Here is an 11,941-nt window from a genome sequence, read left to right as displayed (position 1 = left end):
TTCAGCGGCCTAAGGCACCCAGCAGAGTGCGCCAAGCCGCTAAATTTGGAAGCACGACCGAATGTCGATTTTGCGACAACGACATCAAGCGTCCGATTCAAACACTCATCGCACTCTCCCGATCCAGCAGGCACCATGACGAAGAGAACGAAGAAGGTCGGCATCACCGGTAAGCTTGGTTCAGCAATCAAGGAAGCGATATAAGCTAGCTAATAACACTTAGGCAAATACGGCACCAGGTTCGCTCTTTCATGCACCTCATCGCTTGTTGCAAGGCATGGCGCACGATGAGTGAACGATCCTAACCCCGTCCTAGATATGGTGCTTCGTTGCGAAAGCAAGTCAAGAAGATTGAAATTCAGCAACATTCCAAGTACACATGCACATTCTGCGGCAAGGTGACCGTGAAGAGACACTCTACCGGTATATGGAACTGTCGGTCATGTGGGAAGACGGTACATCAGGAGTTGAGCATATGTTGGCACTCGCGGGAATACTGACGAGTCTGGCAGATCGCGGGAGGAGCATACACCGTGTCGACCCCAGCCGCCGCAGCGACGAGATCGACCATCAGGCGTCTGCGTGAGATCGCGGAGGTCTAAAGAGGTGATTTCAAATGTTAAGGGGGAATGAGTTGCATGGCGTTTCGGTAGCCGGATAACCACTTCGGTGGCTGGACTCATGCAGTTAGTGAAGGCATGCAGGCCATATGAATGAGGATGCGCTTTCACCAAGGTGCCTAGCACTACATACGGCTCTCAATCTCTAGCATGCGAGCCTCGTGTGCTCCGACTATGCCCGCTAAGCTTCATGGGGTACCCCGACCCGGTCGTTTCCAGGCGTTTAATAAACCTCGCTTGCACGAAGTCCATTGTCCGCGATGATACATTGCCTTCAATGCAGTCATTCAAGACTTGGGGGCGTCAATGTCGCTCGACGCAATCGGCTCGCGAAGGCATGTTAACGGCGTACATTCCATCCACTGGTGCACCAGCTCATCAAGATGACGGGCCCGCGGTGCAAATGTTCGTAGGCGACTCAGCGATTCAAAGACGCACAATGGAGATGTGAATCGTGGCCTCTTGAAGCCATCAACCTGCAGCCTGTTCATCAACCTCGTGGCGAATCACGTGGAGGCTACTGCTGCACGCTTAGGCCAGCGCTTGGCGAAACCCTTAAAGCGGGATTCTCCCCACAGTTTGCGACTCTCCCTCCTTCCGTCACACTCGAGTCCAAGATCACTCTTCCTCATGTTCGTCCAACCAAGGACAGCTTCAAGACCACTTGTAGCACACTTACAGCATGGCGGAAACATGCATCGTTTGTTTAGGAGATCTTCGCGCCGATGTTGCCGAAGACCCACCACCGGAAGCTCCCGCAGCTGCGGCGGCCGTTGATGCCAGCAAGGGCGGTGCCAAGAGCTGTACGAGAGCGAGCTCGAAAAGGTATACTACTTGACCCACGATGATCGATGCAAGACCTCCTGTATTTCGCCTGTAACGGCGATCATGTTGTCCTGCCATGCTGGAGGCCTCTTATGGCCCGCCCACCATCACGCTACCGAATCGGTACCGGCTTCCATTCTCTTGGACGGCTTGAAGATCATTCTTGATATTCGCCGATTGAGCTTGGGAGGTGAGGGTCTCCCCTTGCCATGCGTGCAATGTGGAGCTTCTGGAGCCTCCAGTATATGCGCGTTGTCACGAAAATGTTTAGCTAACGTTAATGTGCACAGTATCGATGCCGATGAAGAAAGCATAGCCCATCTCTTACCTTGCGGACACGATCTGCACAATGCGTGCCTCAAGCCTTGGGTCGAGCGCGCCAACAGCTGCCCGATATGTCGTGCAACCTTCAACATGGTCGAGCTCAGCCGCGCACTTGGCGGCCCTGTCGTCGACTCGTATGCGGTGCAGGACAAAGTCCAGGAGGCAGAATTAGACCCCACCATGGTAGTAGAGGATGAGCTCTTCGCCGTCGAAACATGGGACTCCTGCATAGTGTGCGGTGCAGCTGATGAGACGCACGAACTCATGTACTGTGACGGATGCGACAAAGCTGTCCATGTTTTCTGCGCCGGATACGAAGAGACACCGGATGTTTGGTACTGCGAGACCTGCTTAGGAGACCTGGAAACTGATGTGGGTTTGCCAGGTATGGCGAACGCAATGCGTCGTCAGCCTCGACGGCGTGCAAGAATGCCAACTGCCCCAGCTCGTCGCCGACAGCGCGACAATGATGCAATATGGGCGAGGGTCTGGCAAGAAGTGTCGCGTCGCTTGGACCTGGACTTAGATTTTCCGTTTGACGAAGAGGCGCTCGATCAGCGCACGCCGCAGCAGCGGAGAGAACTCGCGCACTGGCAAAGGCGCATGGAGGTCGCTCACCAACAAGGGGCTGCAACAGATCGAATACGAGATATTGCCTCCTCTCGGCTACAGCAGGCTCAGCCAAGGTCACAGCCGGAGCCAGAATCGCAGGATGAAATTCGTGCTTGGAACGCTTTCGACAAGGCGAGAGAGTCTCAGGATGCTCCACTATCTGTGAGGCGCCGGAAGCGCAAAGCCACAGCTTCGCCGGCGTCGCCACACGAGCCAGATCGTTCAGCGCAGCCTCAGCTAAAGCGTCCTAGGCTGCGAGCTCGGCCTGAAACGGCAGCGTCCAGCATTGCGGCAGAGTCATCGCACGCAGCTGCGCAACGCAACAATGATGATCGCTCAACGTTTTTATCGTCTTTGCTGAAGGACGTTGGAAACAAACCCATCTCAGCTGGCTCGCCTGGCGCCTCTGACCAGCACCCGGGTCAATGGTCACCACGCAACTCATCACCTATGAGGTCTCCGGTATCGTCTGGCCACGCTACGCCAAGAGCCCTCTCGCCCACCCCACCACCGCAAGACCCACTTTCGCCGCCTCTGTTAGCTTCCGTTGTGTCGTCATCGTCACCAGTGGCTGCTGTGTTCTCGCCGTTCTCGCCTACCACTGTGTCGCCCGATCATGCTCAAGCAAACGGTGTGTACCACCGTGGTCGACAGCGTGAAGTTAGTCTTAGACGGGGAGATAACGACAGCGATACGGGTCATCGCGCATCGTCCGGTTCACCTTTAGGCAATCTATCATATTCGGCCAAAAAGGAAATACAACGGATGGTGAAGCTTGCTCTCGCTCCACGTTATCGCGACAAAGAGATCAGCAAAGAGCACTACACAGACATCAATCGCGACGTTTCGCGCAAAATGTACGAGTTGGTGGGCGATGCATCAGCATTGACTGACCAAGCGGAAAGGGAAAGGTGGCAGAGTGTCGCAGATAACGAAGTCAAGAAGGCTATCTCGACCTTGCATTTTGGGTCATGAAAGCCTTCTGTGAGAGAAGGCGGCACGATTGATAGCGTTTGGCCGACAGCCAACTTAGCGATGTAGATACCCATTTGTACGTCTTTTTGGGCACTGACAGACTGTATGCCACTTAATCTTTCATGGTCTAAGTATCGCAAGGCTATATGCGGCGGTTGTATCTGGATCGCAGACGGCGGCGAAGAGGACGCTCTGCGGTGTCCGCCTTCGTGGCCGGTCTCGGCCAACCTACATTCTGTTGCAAATACTCCCATGCTTCGACGACTCTCCGCTCTATGTATACCATGTCTAAGTAACTATAATGCCAGTCGATGCTCATATTCTCGTCCTCGGCGCCGGCGTCACTGGCCTCACCAGCGCCATGCTACTTGCAGAAGCCGGCTATGAAGTTACAATTATCGCAGCACACGTACCCGGCGACAGCAGCATTGAATACACATCACCTTGGTGAGTATGGGGCATTCGATACCGGTCCATTGACCAATGTGCTCTGCTCGGGCGGACGTTGACACGACCAAGGGCCGGTGCCCACTGGCGAACACATGCGTCATCTGAAGAACCTATGCTCTGCGACTGGGACATCCAAACATATGAGTACTGGTCTGCATTGCTAGATACAGAAAACAAAGACCTGCAACTACACCGGTCTGGGATCAAGGTCGGCCATCGAACGCACGAGCTCTGTAAGCTCTGAGCTAAACGCTAGACAGATGTACGAGTCCTATGATTACTGGGATGGTCCAGTAACCGAAGACTTGTGGTGGGCGCCCTACGTACGGAACTTCAGGCATGTGTCGGAGTCCCAGGAGCCGCTCATTTCGATAAGTAAAAGGACGCCCCCTAGAGCGCCTCAGATTGCGAATGCTGTAGCCTGCCGCGCCATGGCCATCAACGTGCCTCAGTACCTTCTCTATCTTCTGGAGCAAAGCCGGTCGCTGGGTGTCAAGCTAATAAAGGCTCGCTTGCCTGTCGGTCGGGGCTTGAAGGCGGCATTACTTGCTGCCGAGAGTACCGTCACGGTGAACGGAAGGCGTCTGCCGGACTGTTACGTTAACGCAACTGGGTTGGGAGCCAGAAAGCTCTGCGGAGACGAAGCGCTGTACCCGATCCGCGGCCAAACCGTGTTGGTTAAAGGCGAGGCGAATGCCATCACCACTAGAATTGGAGAAGGCCACAGAACTTACTGTATCCCCCGACCAGGTTCCAACTCCACTATTCTGGGTGGTACGAGGGAGGATGGTGAGTGGAGTGAGACGCCAGATCCGAAGACGACAAGCCAGATACTCGAACGTTGCAGCGCAATGGTCCCTGAGTTGCTGACTGGCAGAGACGGAGGCTTCGAAGTTATCAGTGTGCAGTGCGGACTGCGGCCGGGCAGAAATGGAGGCCCACGGATGGAGAAGGAGGATGTTGACGGGACGAAGGTCGTTCATGCTTACGGCCACGCTGGAGCCGGGTACCAGAACTCTGTGGGCTCCGCACGTTTAGTGCGAAGATTAGTGGACGAAAGTCTTACTCCGACGTTCGGAACCGCGAGGCTTTGAACAGCAACGGACCTCGCGTGCATTCAGAACTGCACATCAGCCTCTGGAACTCTCAAGAAGCACCGCTTTCATTACGACTTCCTTGTTGGACGTCTGCGAGCCGCTTCAACATAGCAGCGATAGCTTTTGCGTCCCGATCGGACCGCTGCTGTACTTCGCTGTCACTCATGGTGTTGAGCTGGCCGAACAGCCACATCTCCTGGAGTCGCCGGATGAGTGACTGAGCCTCTTCGACAGCACGTATCTAGCTACACCTTAGCAACCTTCGAAAGCACTCAAGAATGTTTGAGCACACCATAGCAGCAGTATCGATCTGCATTTGATATTGAGCAAGCGCAGTAGCATTGCGGTCTGCGGTTTCAGTCTACGCACCGGTAAGTTGATAACTCGAATCGAGCGGTCACCATTGCTAGCGAAAGATACGCACTGTGCCTCGTTCTACGAGTCCGGCGAACCGTTTGATAAGCTCGTCTCGTAGCTTCTCAATCCTGCCTTCCACAAAGTCAGCTGTATTCTCCGCCTCGGCGTCGCAAAAAGCTACATACTAATTAGGGCCGGCGTGTTCCGGGCAGTCGCATCCATTTGCGACATTTATTCTTCAGCGGCATGTGCTTCAGCTTGTGTCGAATGTCCTGCAGATCCCAGATCGCTGTCTGCTGGACGCGCGAGCTAAGATGTTACGGGGGAGAGTTCGAAACACATGACTCGCGCTTGTAGCTTCACATCTTAAGCGCCGCTGCCTCTGGAGGATCTCAGCCTCTCGTCTCCTGGCTTGGAATACTATGCCTCTCGGACAGTCGCATCAAACGTTACTCGCAAAGCCTGATGACGGCATAAATGAGCAACCAGACTTCTAAGCAGTTGCGAATTCTGCGCGTGCCACGATGTATAGGAAGACGCTCAGCATAATCGGTCACGTAGGCACCTTCGAAGGCAGGACCGCACCGTGAAGCACGTAAACGACTATGCGCAAAGTCAAGTCATCAGTCAACTGTGTTCATTTGGCTTTTCAATAGAATGATTCTGGTAATTGCAAGTCTCTGCGATGGCGTCACTGAAGGTCATGATCTTGCCCACCATATCGCAACCGCGATTAGCAAGGCTGCAACAGGAGCAACTCGTTTTGCAAACCTTATGAAGCTTCTCTTATAACTTTCTGCAATGTACAGCTGGATCTTCTCCTGTATAGCCAGGGTCTCGTTCACTTTCGGGAACGCCACATCGGGGATGGGCTTGCCTAGAAAATTACACAGCGGCGCCCAGACATCATCGAGGTCAAAAAGTAATAGCTTCTCGGGCGGCGTGATTTGTTTGACATGGTCGTTGTGCTTGAGATATGTGGACCTTGCACTTGCTTGCCATTGCTCGAAAAATGGCGCGTTAGCCGTGAAGGACTTCGGGCCCGCTGTGTGGGTGACGCCAAAGTAGTGTCGGGCAATAAGATTGGTTTCGCGACTATATGTCCCATGTACCCTGGGTCCACCATGGCAGAGAACGGGACGAATGGATTCGGGGAACCGGCTATTACCGTTTCTCTGTAAGACTTGAATCATCGCTCGACGTCACGCTGTACAAGGATAACTTTCGCTTCCGGATAGGCTGCCATGAGCTCTTCGTTAAATAGTACCGCAGGCTGATCGGTACAGCCTCCATACGGACCAAGCAGGTTGTCGAACTCCTTGCGACCGAAAGGCTTCACACCTGGGCTGGGCTCGTACTTCGCTTTCAGTGCTTCCACCCACATGCCAAGGTCTTGCGGGTTCTCCGCCATGGTGAGCCAGTGCCATGTCGGTATTCCAAGCATCTCCAGCGCAGCTTTCATGGCTGGAAACTTTGTTCAGCACCCGAGTCTTGAAAGGCGCTCATACCATGTCCATACTCATCGTGCCTGTTCGCGAGTAACCCAGCGACAGGGCCTCCATTGGGACGGTTCGCTGTCGCTGTCTCGGATTCTCATCCTTGAGCACATATACATGAGAATGGCGCACGCGAGCATTCGACATGGCCTTGGTCTGCGCGATGGAGCCGGCGTTCGCAACCGATTGTCAGTCAATCGATCTATGGCTGCGTCTTCGCCACTGTCGATTGCATTCCGAAAGTTTGCGACATCATGGTGCTTGAATGCTTCATATAAGGCGGGGCGACATATGAGCCTGGAACGGGACCTTGAAAGGATCAGGGGAGGCTTGGCGCCCCACTCTCGCGGTAGGGCATTTCTTGCTCGATCAGAGGTGTGGTCGTAGAATACCAGTCACGCACTCTGGAACCAAAACTTATGCTGGCCGTAGCAGCGGATGCGCCTCGGTTGTTCTAATCATTGGTCAGCGTCGTTTCAAGCGGTAAGCTGACATGTGACTTACAGTACGTATTCGTCCAAGCTGATGACATCCGGGTCACTGAACATGAGGTAGAAGTACTTGAGCGTTTCCCCGAGCCAGAAGCTCTCCATGGAGTCGATCCACCTTACGTCACTCCACTTTGAAGCTCGTACGTCTTCGATGGAGGCGTACGCGATGTCGGTCCTTGTGGCGTTGCTGATGGCCTGGAACATTACCCATGCCTTGTCACGGAGAGCCTCGTCTCCAGTAATACGATACAGCACGAATAAGCTCTCGATTGCCTAAACCAATAATGGGTAGGAGGGTCAGCTTCCTCCCAGACAACACGGAGGGTTCTACACATTGCTGCTTACCTCAGGCCGGAGTAGATACCTCGGGTCGGGTACGTCAAGGAAGCCGGGTGCCAGGCCTTTATCATTGATGGTTTGCTGCGGGCTCTGAGCAGTGCTGTCCGCCGCAACGGCGTCGAACCACCGCTCTTCTGACCATGTGCAATCGTCGTCTTCCGTAACCTGACACGGCGCAACGCGGATTACTTCAGGCATGATACCGCTTGGCATGCTCTCGTACGCCCACAGACAACCACCTACCAACTGTCGTGCCGTCTCGATGTTTTGTTCTTCCCGGAATGCTTTAGCAGCTAACGCCACCATGCCACCAGCAAAGCAGGACAAATGCTCTGCTTCTGTAACGAGGGTGATACGGCCGGCGGAAAAACGTTTCAGGGTGCCGGACAGCAGCAAGTCTAAATTGTTGGGGTTCAGGGGACGAAAGAAGAGGTGCTGCTTCGCGGACGCTAGGGCTGTGGAATAGAGGGTGCGGTACTGCTCGTTTCGACCACCTAGGAGGAGGTGCTGCTTGGAGAAATACTCGTACACAGAGTCCGCTTGACCGCCGAAAGTAAACGTGATGTCTCTCGTGAAGTCCATATGTTGGGTATCAAGCTGCGACGGAAAGAGGCCAGGAATCTTGGTGTGGTTCTGCTGAGCTTCGAATGCATCTGTGATGCGGGCTACAATATCATACCACTTAGAGTCACCGGTAAGCTGAGACAAGCGTGTAAACTCCAAAGAGAAAGATCCGACCTCTGCAAGCAATGAGAAGCTTGCGGCTTCCTGGGCGCCACCCTGAGCGCCACTCCGCCAGTTCCACCGTGTTATAGGCATGTGGTTCGGTGTATCGAAAGCCTTGTAAAGCATCTCCCCAACCTGGACCGCCTTGTCCAGGAGTATATGGTAACGGTGCTCGCTCACGTCGTATGCAGCTATCAGTCCTCCGAGGTAGCGAATGGTTGTCTCGAACACATTCAGTTCGTCTGCGGCCGTGGTACCGAAGTCAACCTTGTGCAGCTGGGTCAGCGCGTCCGCGAACTCTTCCTTCAAGCCCAGTATCCAAAGCGAGTCCAGGGAATCAATAAGAGTCGCACCCCAGCCGCCGAAGTTGTTGTGGATTCTGCCAGAGACCGGAGCTACCTCATCTTGCGACCAAGCATTGCGCTTGTAGCCATGCCAACTATGCACGAATGCCTCCTTGACCGCCGCCAGACGTTCCTGCTGTACGACGCGCTCTTTTGCCGATCGAAATACGTAATGTGTCTGCAATTTCGGTATCCCTACGCATGGACCAGATGGCAGCGCGGTCATGTTTGCAACAGGGTAGTGTACGGGGACATCCTGCCATCGAAGGCGTGATATGGCTGGACCACCATCAGCCTGTGCTGTTGCGTAAATGAAACGAAGAAGCAAGAACAGAGAGATGGACGTGAAGACTGCGTAAAAGGCCCATCGCCGCAAGATAGGAAGCATAACGCCGTCAGCTTGCTAGACCGGCTTCCCACAATATGGACGACACATCATAGCACCAGGTCTCTGGGCGTGTCGGAACTTTGAAGGCCAAACAACGAGATAATAGGAGATGGATGGATTGAGTTCTCGCAATGACCCTCTTCGGAGAAAGCCGTCCGTGAGCGACGTTCTTACAGTTGCGACACCATGCGAGATGGCATAAGAAGGCGGATTCGCTGAGTATAATGCATAGATATTGCCTGTTGTAGCGAACGAAGTAGTTTGTGGTGTGACTCGTGGTGATGATGACTGTTAAGGATGCCCGGAGTGAGCTGCGAAGCGTATCTCAGTGCAGTGATCGACGTTCTGCTTGATACGCTAACCGGAATCGGCCGTAGTCAACGACACGTACAGACGTGAGCGCGACCAACTCCGTGTACGTCGCCCTGTCTTTGCCAATCCGGTGGTACGCCTTCATAACTGAGACATATTACAGATGACATGAAAAGACACCGATAAGGACATGAAAGGCACCCCCATGGCCGAACAGTATCCGACCATCCTGCAGACCGCGGTCTTGGGTACGGCATTCAAAGTCTTACTATGGCCGGCCTAGTATTCGGTCCCCGTTAAAACTCCAGTATTTGGAGGGCGTAGCTGACTCTCGTCTAGCAGATCGACAGACTTTGAAGTGCATCGTAACTGGCTTGCGATCACGCACTCCTTACCACTTAAACAATGGTACTTCGACAAGACTTCAGAGTGGACACTCGATTACCCACCGTTCTTCGCCTACTTTGAATTATTTCTGTCACAATTGGCACGCTACGTCGATCCGAAGATGCTTCAAATTAACAACCTTGGCTACGATAGTTGGCAGACTGTCCATTTCCAGCGGGCTACCGTGATCGTCACCGAGCTGGTGCTTGTCTATGCGCTATCCCTGTTCGTGCAATCAACACCAGCTGGGTCGAGAAAGCAGAGTCATGCGGCTGCGCTGTCGATACTTTTGAGCCCAGGCTTGCTCATCATCGATCACGTCCATTTCCAGTACAACGGTCTCCTCTACGGCATCCTGCTTCTGTCGGTTGTTTTGGCCCGCAAGCCCACGGGCCTACTTCCAAGCGGCCTCATCTTTGCCGCTCTGTTGTGTCTGAAACACATATACCTGTACCTCGCACCCGCTTACTTCGTCTATCTCTTACGAACATACTGCCTTGGACCACGGTCGATTTTTGACGTCCGATTCAGTAACTGCATCAAACTTGGAGTCGGTATCGCCGTGGTCGCGCTCCTTGCATTCGGTCCCTTTATCTACTACGGACAGATAGAGCAAGTGATGAGCAGGTTGTTCCCGTTTTCGAGAGGACTCTGCCATGCTTATTGGGCGCCAAACGTCTGGGCAATGTACTCCTTCACCGATCGGATCTTAATCTACGGTATGACGAACCCAACTTGCACTCCGGAACCACTACTGATCGCTGTTAGCCGCGCCTTACCTCAAGCTGCCGGTCAATCTCGAGGCGGTGAACAGTGTTACTCGAGGCCTCGTCGGAGACACCTCGTTCGCCGTACTCCCAGAAGTCGCACCAAGAGTCACTTTTGTACTCACTTTGGCCGCTCAGCTGGTTTGTGATATCGAAGTCGGGCTGACGACTGCGCACCGCTAACAGAGATACAGCCGGCATTGGCCAAGCTCTTCTTCCGACCAACATGGGATAACTTCGTCGCCGCTCTCGCACTTTGCGGCTATGCATCGTTCCTCTTCGGCTGGCATGTCCACGAGAAGGCGATATTGCTCGTCATCATACCTTTCAGTCTGCTCGCGCTCAAAGATCGACGTTACCTTGGCGCCTTCAGACCGCTGGCTGTCAGTGGTCACGTGAGCCTATTTCCCTTGCTGTACACACCAATGGAGTTTCCCATCAAGATGGTGTACGCTGTTGCGTGGTTAGTCATATTCCTCATGTCGTTTGACAGACTAGCACCCGCGTAAGTGTGCGCCGTAGCGAACGCGATGGCTTGTTGCTGACAGGATATAGATCTGAGAAGCCAAGGATATTCCTGCTCGATCGTTTGTCACTGCTCTACATTGGAGTTGCGGTTCCACTCATAGCTTACTGCGCACTTGCGCATGAGCTGCTGTTTGGCGAGCGGTACGAGTTTCTTCCGTTAATGTTCATCAGCTCGTACTCAGCCGTCGGCGTGGTGGGGAGCTGGATCGGGTTTCTTGTAGTCTTTCTCACAACATAGACGAGCCAAATCAGCGATCTGGTCGCATTGCGACAGTATTCCATATTACCGCAGGATTACTTCAACATCTGGTTGTCGCGAGAGATGTCGAGCGTCGTGGTTGTAAGCTCTGAGACTGTGGCGCGTAAATTACAAGTGGTGGGCATGATATACGGAGCAGTGAATGACTATGTTGTGAAGAGGCACGCCATGTTGCATAATGTGTTGCGCCACAGACATCGCGATACTTGGAAGAGCAACAACGGGCTAAAACCGGCATGATTCATCTGGCGTGGAAACATACAGGTACGCCGGGCAGGAGAAGCAAAAGGAGAGTGGTTGTTCAATCACGTCGCATGGTGTGGACCGCTACGATGTGAAGCTGGACAGTTCCTATCGTCCTCGTGAAACTGTGCACATTCTTGCGATCACAATGGACCCAAATATACGTATACTGGTATGCAAGGTTGTGACGGCAAGCTCGGGCAAAAGTAGGGTAGACAGAGCAGCATCAGCGAGGACGGCATCGCCATTTTAGCTTGCAGCCAAGAGGGCGGCAGCAACCGCACCGACAGGGATCTACCGTCAAAGCCGCTGCATGCTTCGTGCGTCCCTTTGGCATGCCCAGCGCTGCGGCAGACTCTCTCACCCCCGCGATCCATCTTCTGGAGCCATGTCTTTCCGCG

General features: G+C 53.8%; 6 protein-coding genes across 6 annotated transcripts; 4 read left to right on the top strand and 2 right to left on the bottom strand.

Moving 5' to 3' along the window:
• Positions 1 to 135: 135 nt before the first annotated feature.
• Positions 136 to 602, top strand: BAUCODRAFT_64861 (uncharacterized protein; the record flags this gene model as incomplete). Its single annotated transcript, XM_007675531.1, has 4 exons — positions 136 to 169; positions 224 to 239; positions 317 to 455; positions 513 to 602. The coding sequence occupies 4 exons, from the start codon at positions 136 to 138 to the stop codon at positions 600 to 602; spliced, it is 279 nt and encodes a 92-aa protein (XP_007673721.1).
• Positions 603 to 1,302: 700 nt separating this feature from the next.
• On the top strand, positions 1,303 to 3,356 carry BAUCODRAFT_120197 (uncharacterized protein; the record flags this gene model as incomplete). Its single annotated transcript, XM_007675818.1, has 2 exons — positions 1,303 to 1,445; positions 1,736 to 3,356. The coding sequence occupies 2 exons, from the start codon at positions 1,303 to 1,305 to the stop codon at positions 3,354 to 3,356; spliced, it is 1,764 nt and encodes a 587-aa protein (XP_007674008.1).
• Positions 3,357 to 3,616: 260 nt separating this feature from the next.
• On the top strand, positions 3,617 to 5,144 carry BAUCODRAFT_31180 (uncharacterized protein). The gene is made up of 3 exons (XM_007675343.1): positions 3,617 to 3,803; positions 3,876 to 4,014; positions 4,067 to 5,144. Exons 1-3 carry the CDS (start codon positions 3,658 to 3,660, stop codon positions 4,898 to 4,900), a joined length of 1,119 nt encoding a protein of 372 aa, XP_007673533.1. The 5' UTR covers positions 3,617 to 3,657; the 3' UTR covers positions 4,901 to 5,144.
• Positions 5,145 to 5,709: 565 nt separating this feature from the next.
• BAUCODRAFT_22220 (uncharacterized protein) lies at positions 5,710 to 6,671 on the bottom strand (the record flags this gene model as incomplete). The annotated part of the gene is made up of 3 exons (XM_007675251.1): positions 5,710 to 5,863; positions 5,978 to 6,435; positions 6,474 to 6,671. The coding sequence occupies 3 exons, from the start codon at positions 6,669 to 6,671 to the stop codon at positions 5,710 to 5,712; spliced, it is 810 nt and encodes a 269-aa protein (XP_007673441.1).
• Positions 6,672 to 6,779: 108 nt separating this feature from the next.
• BAUCODRAFT_84783 (glycoside hydrolase family 47 protein) lies at positions 6,780 to 9,335 on the bottom strand. The gene is made up of 3 exons (XM_007675606.1): positions 7,593 to 9,335; positions 7,261 to 7,520; positions 6,780 to 7,210 (listed from the first exon to the last, which is right to left on the bottom strand). Exons 1-3 carry the CDS (start codon positions 9,042 to 9,044, stop codon positions 7,174 to 7,176), a joined length of 1,749 nt encoding a protein of 582 aa, XP_007673796.1. The 5' UTR covers positions 9,045 to 9,335; the 3' UTR covers positions 6,780 to 7,173.
• Positions 9,336 to 9,550: 215 nt separating this feature from the next.
• Positions 9,551 to 11,625, top strand: BAUCODRAFT_31174 (glycosyltransferase family 57 protein). Its single transcript, XM_007675342.1, has 5 exons — positions 9,551 to 9,638; positions 9,696 to 10,462; positions 10,512 to 10,651; positions 10,705 to 11,015; positions 11,066 to 11,625. The coding sequence occupies exons 1-5, from the start codon at positions 9,562 to 9,564 to the stop codon at positions 11,274 to 11,276; spliced, it is 1,506 nt and encodes a 501-aa protein (XP_007673532.1). The 5' UTR covers positions 9,551 to 9,561; the 3' UTR covers positions 11,277 to 11,625.
• The last annotated feature ends 316 nt before the right edge of the window (positions 11,626 to 11,941 follow it).

The sequence above is a fragment of the Baudoinia panamericana genome (assembly GCF_000338955.1).
Source record: "Baudoinia panamericana UAMH 10762 unplaced genomic scaffold BAUCOscaffold_3, whole genome shotgun sequence".
Lineage (NCBI taxonomy): Eukaryota > Fungi > Ascomycota > Dothideomycetes > Mycosphaerellales > Teratosphaeriaceae > Baudoinia > Baudoinia panamericana.
Note: the sequence above shows the minus strand (reverse complement) of the source record. Positions and strands in the feature narration are given on the sequence as shown.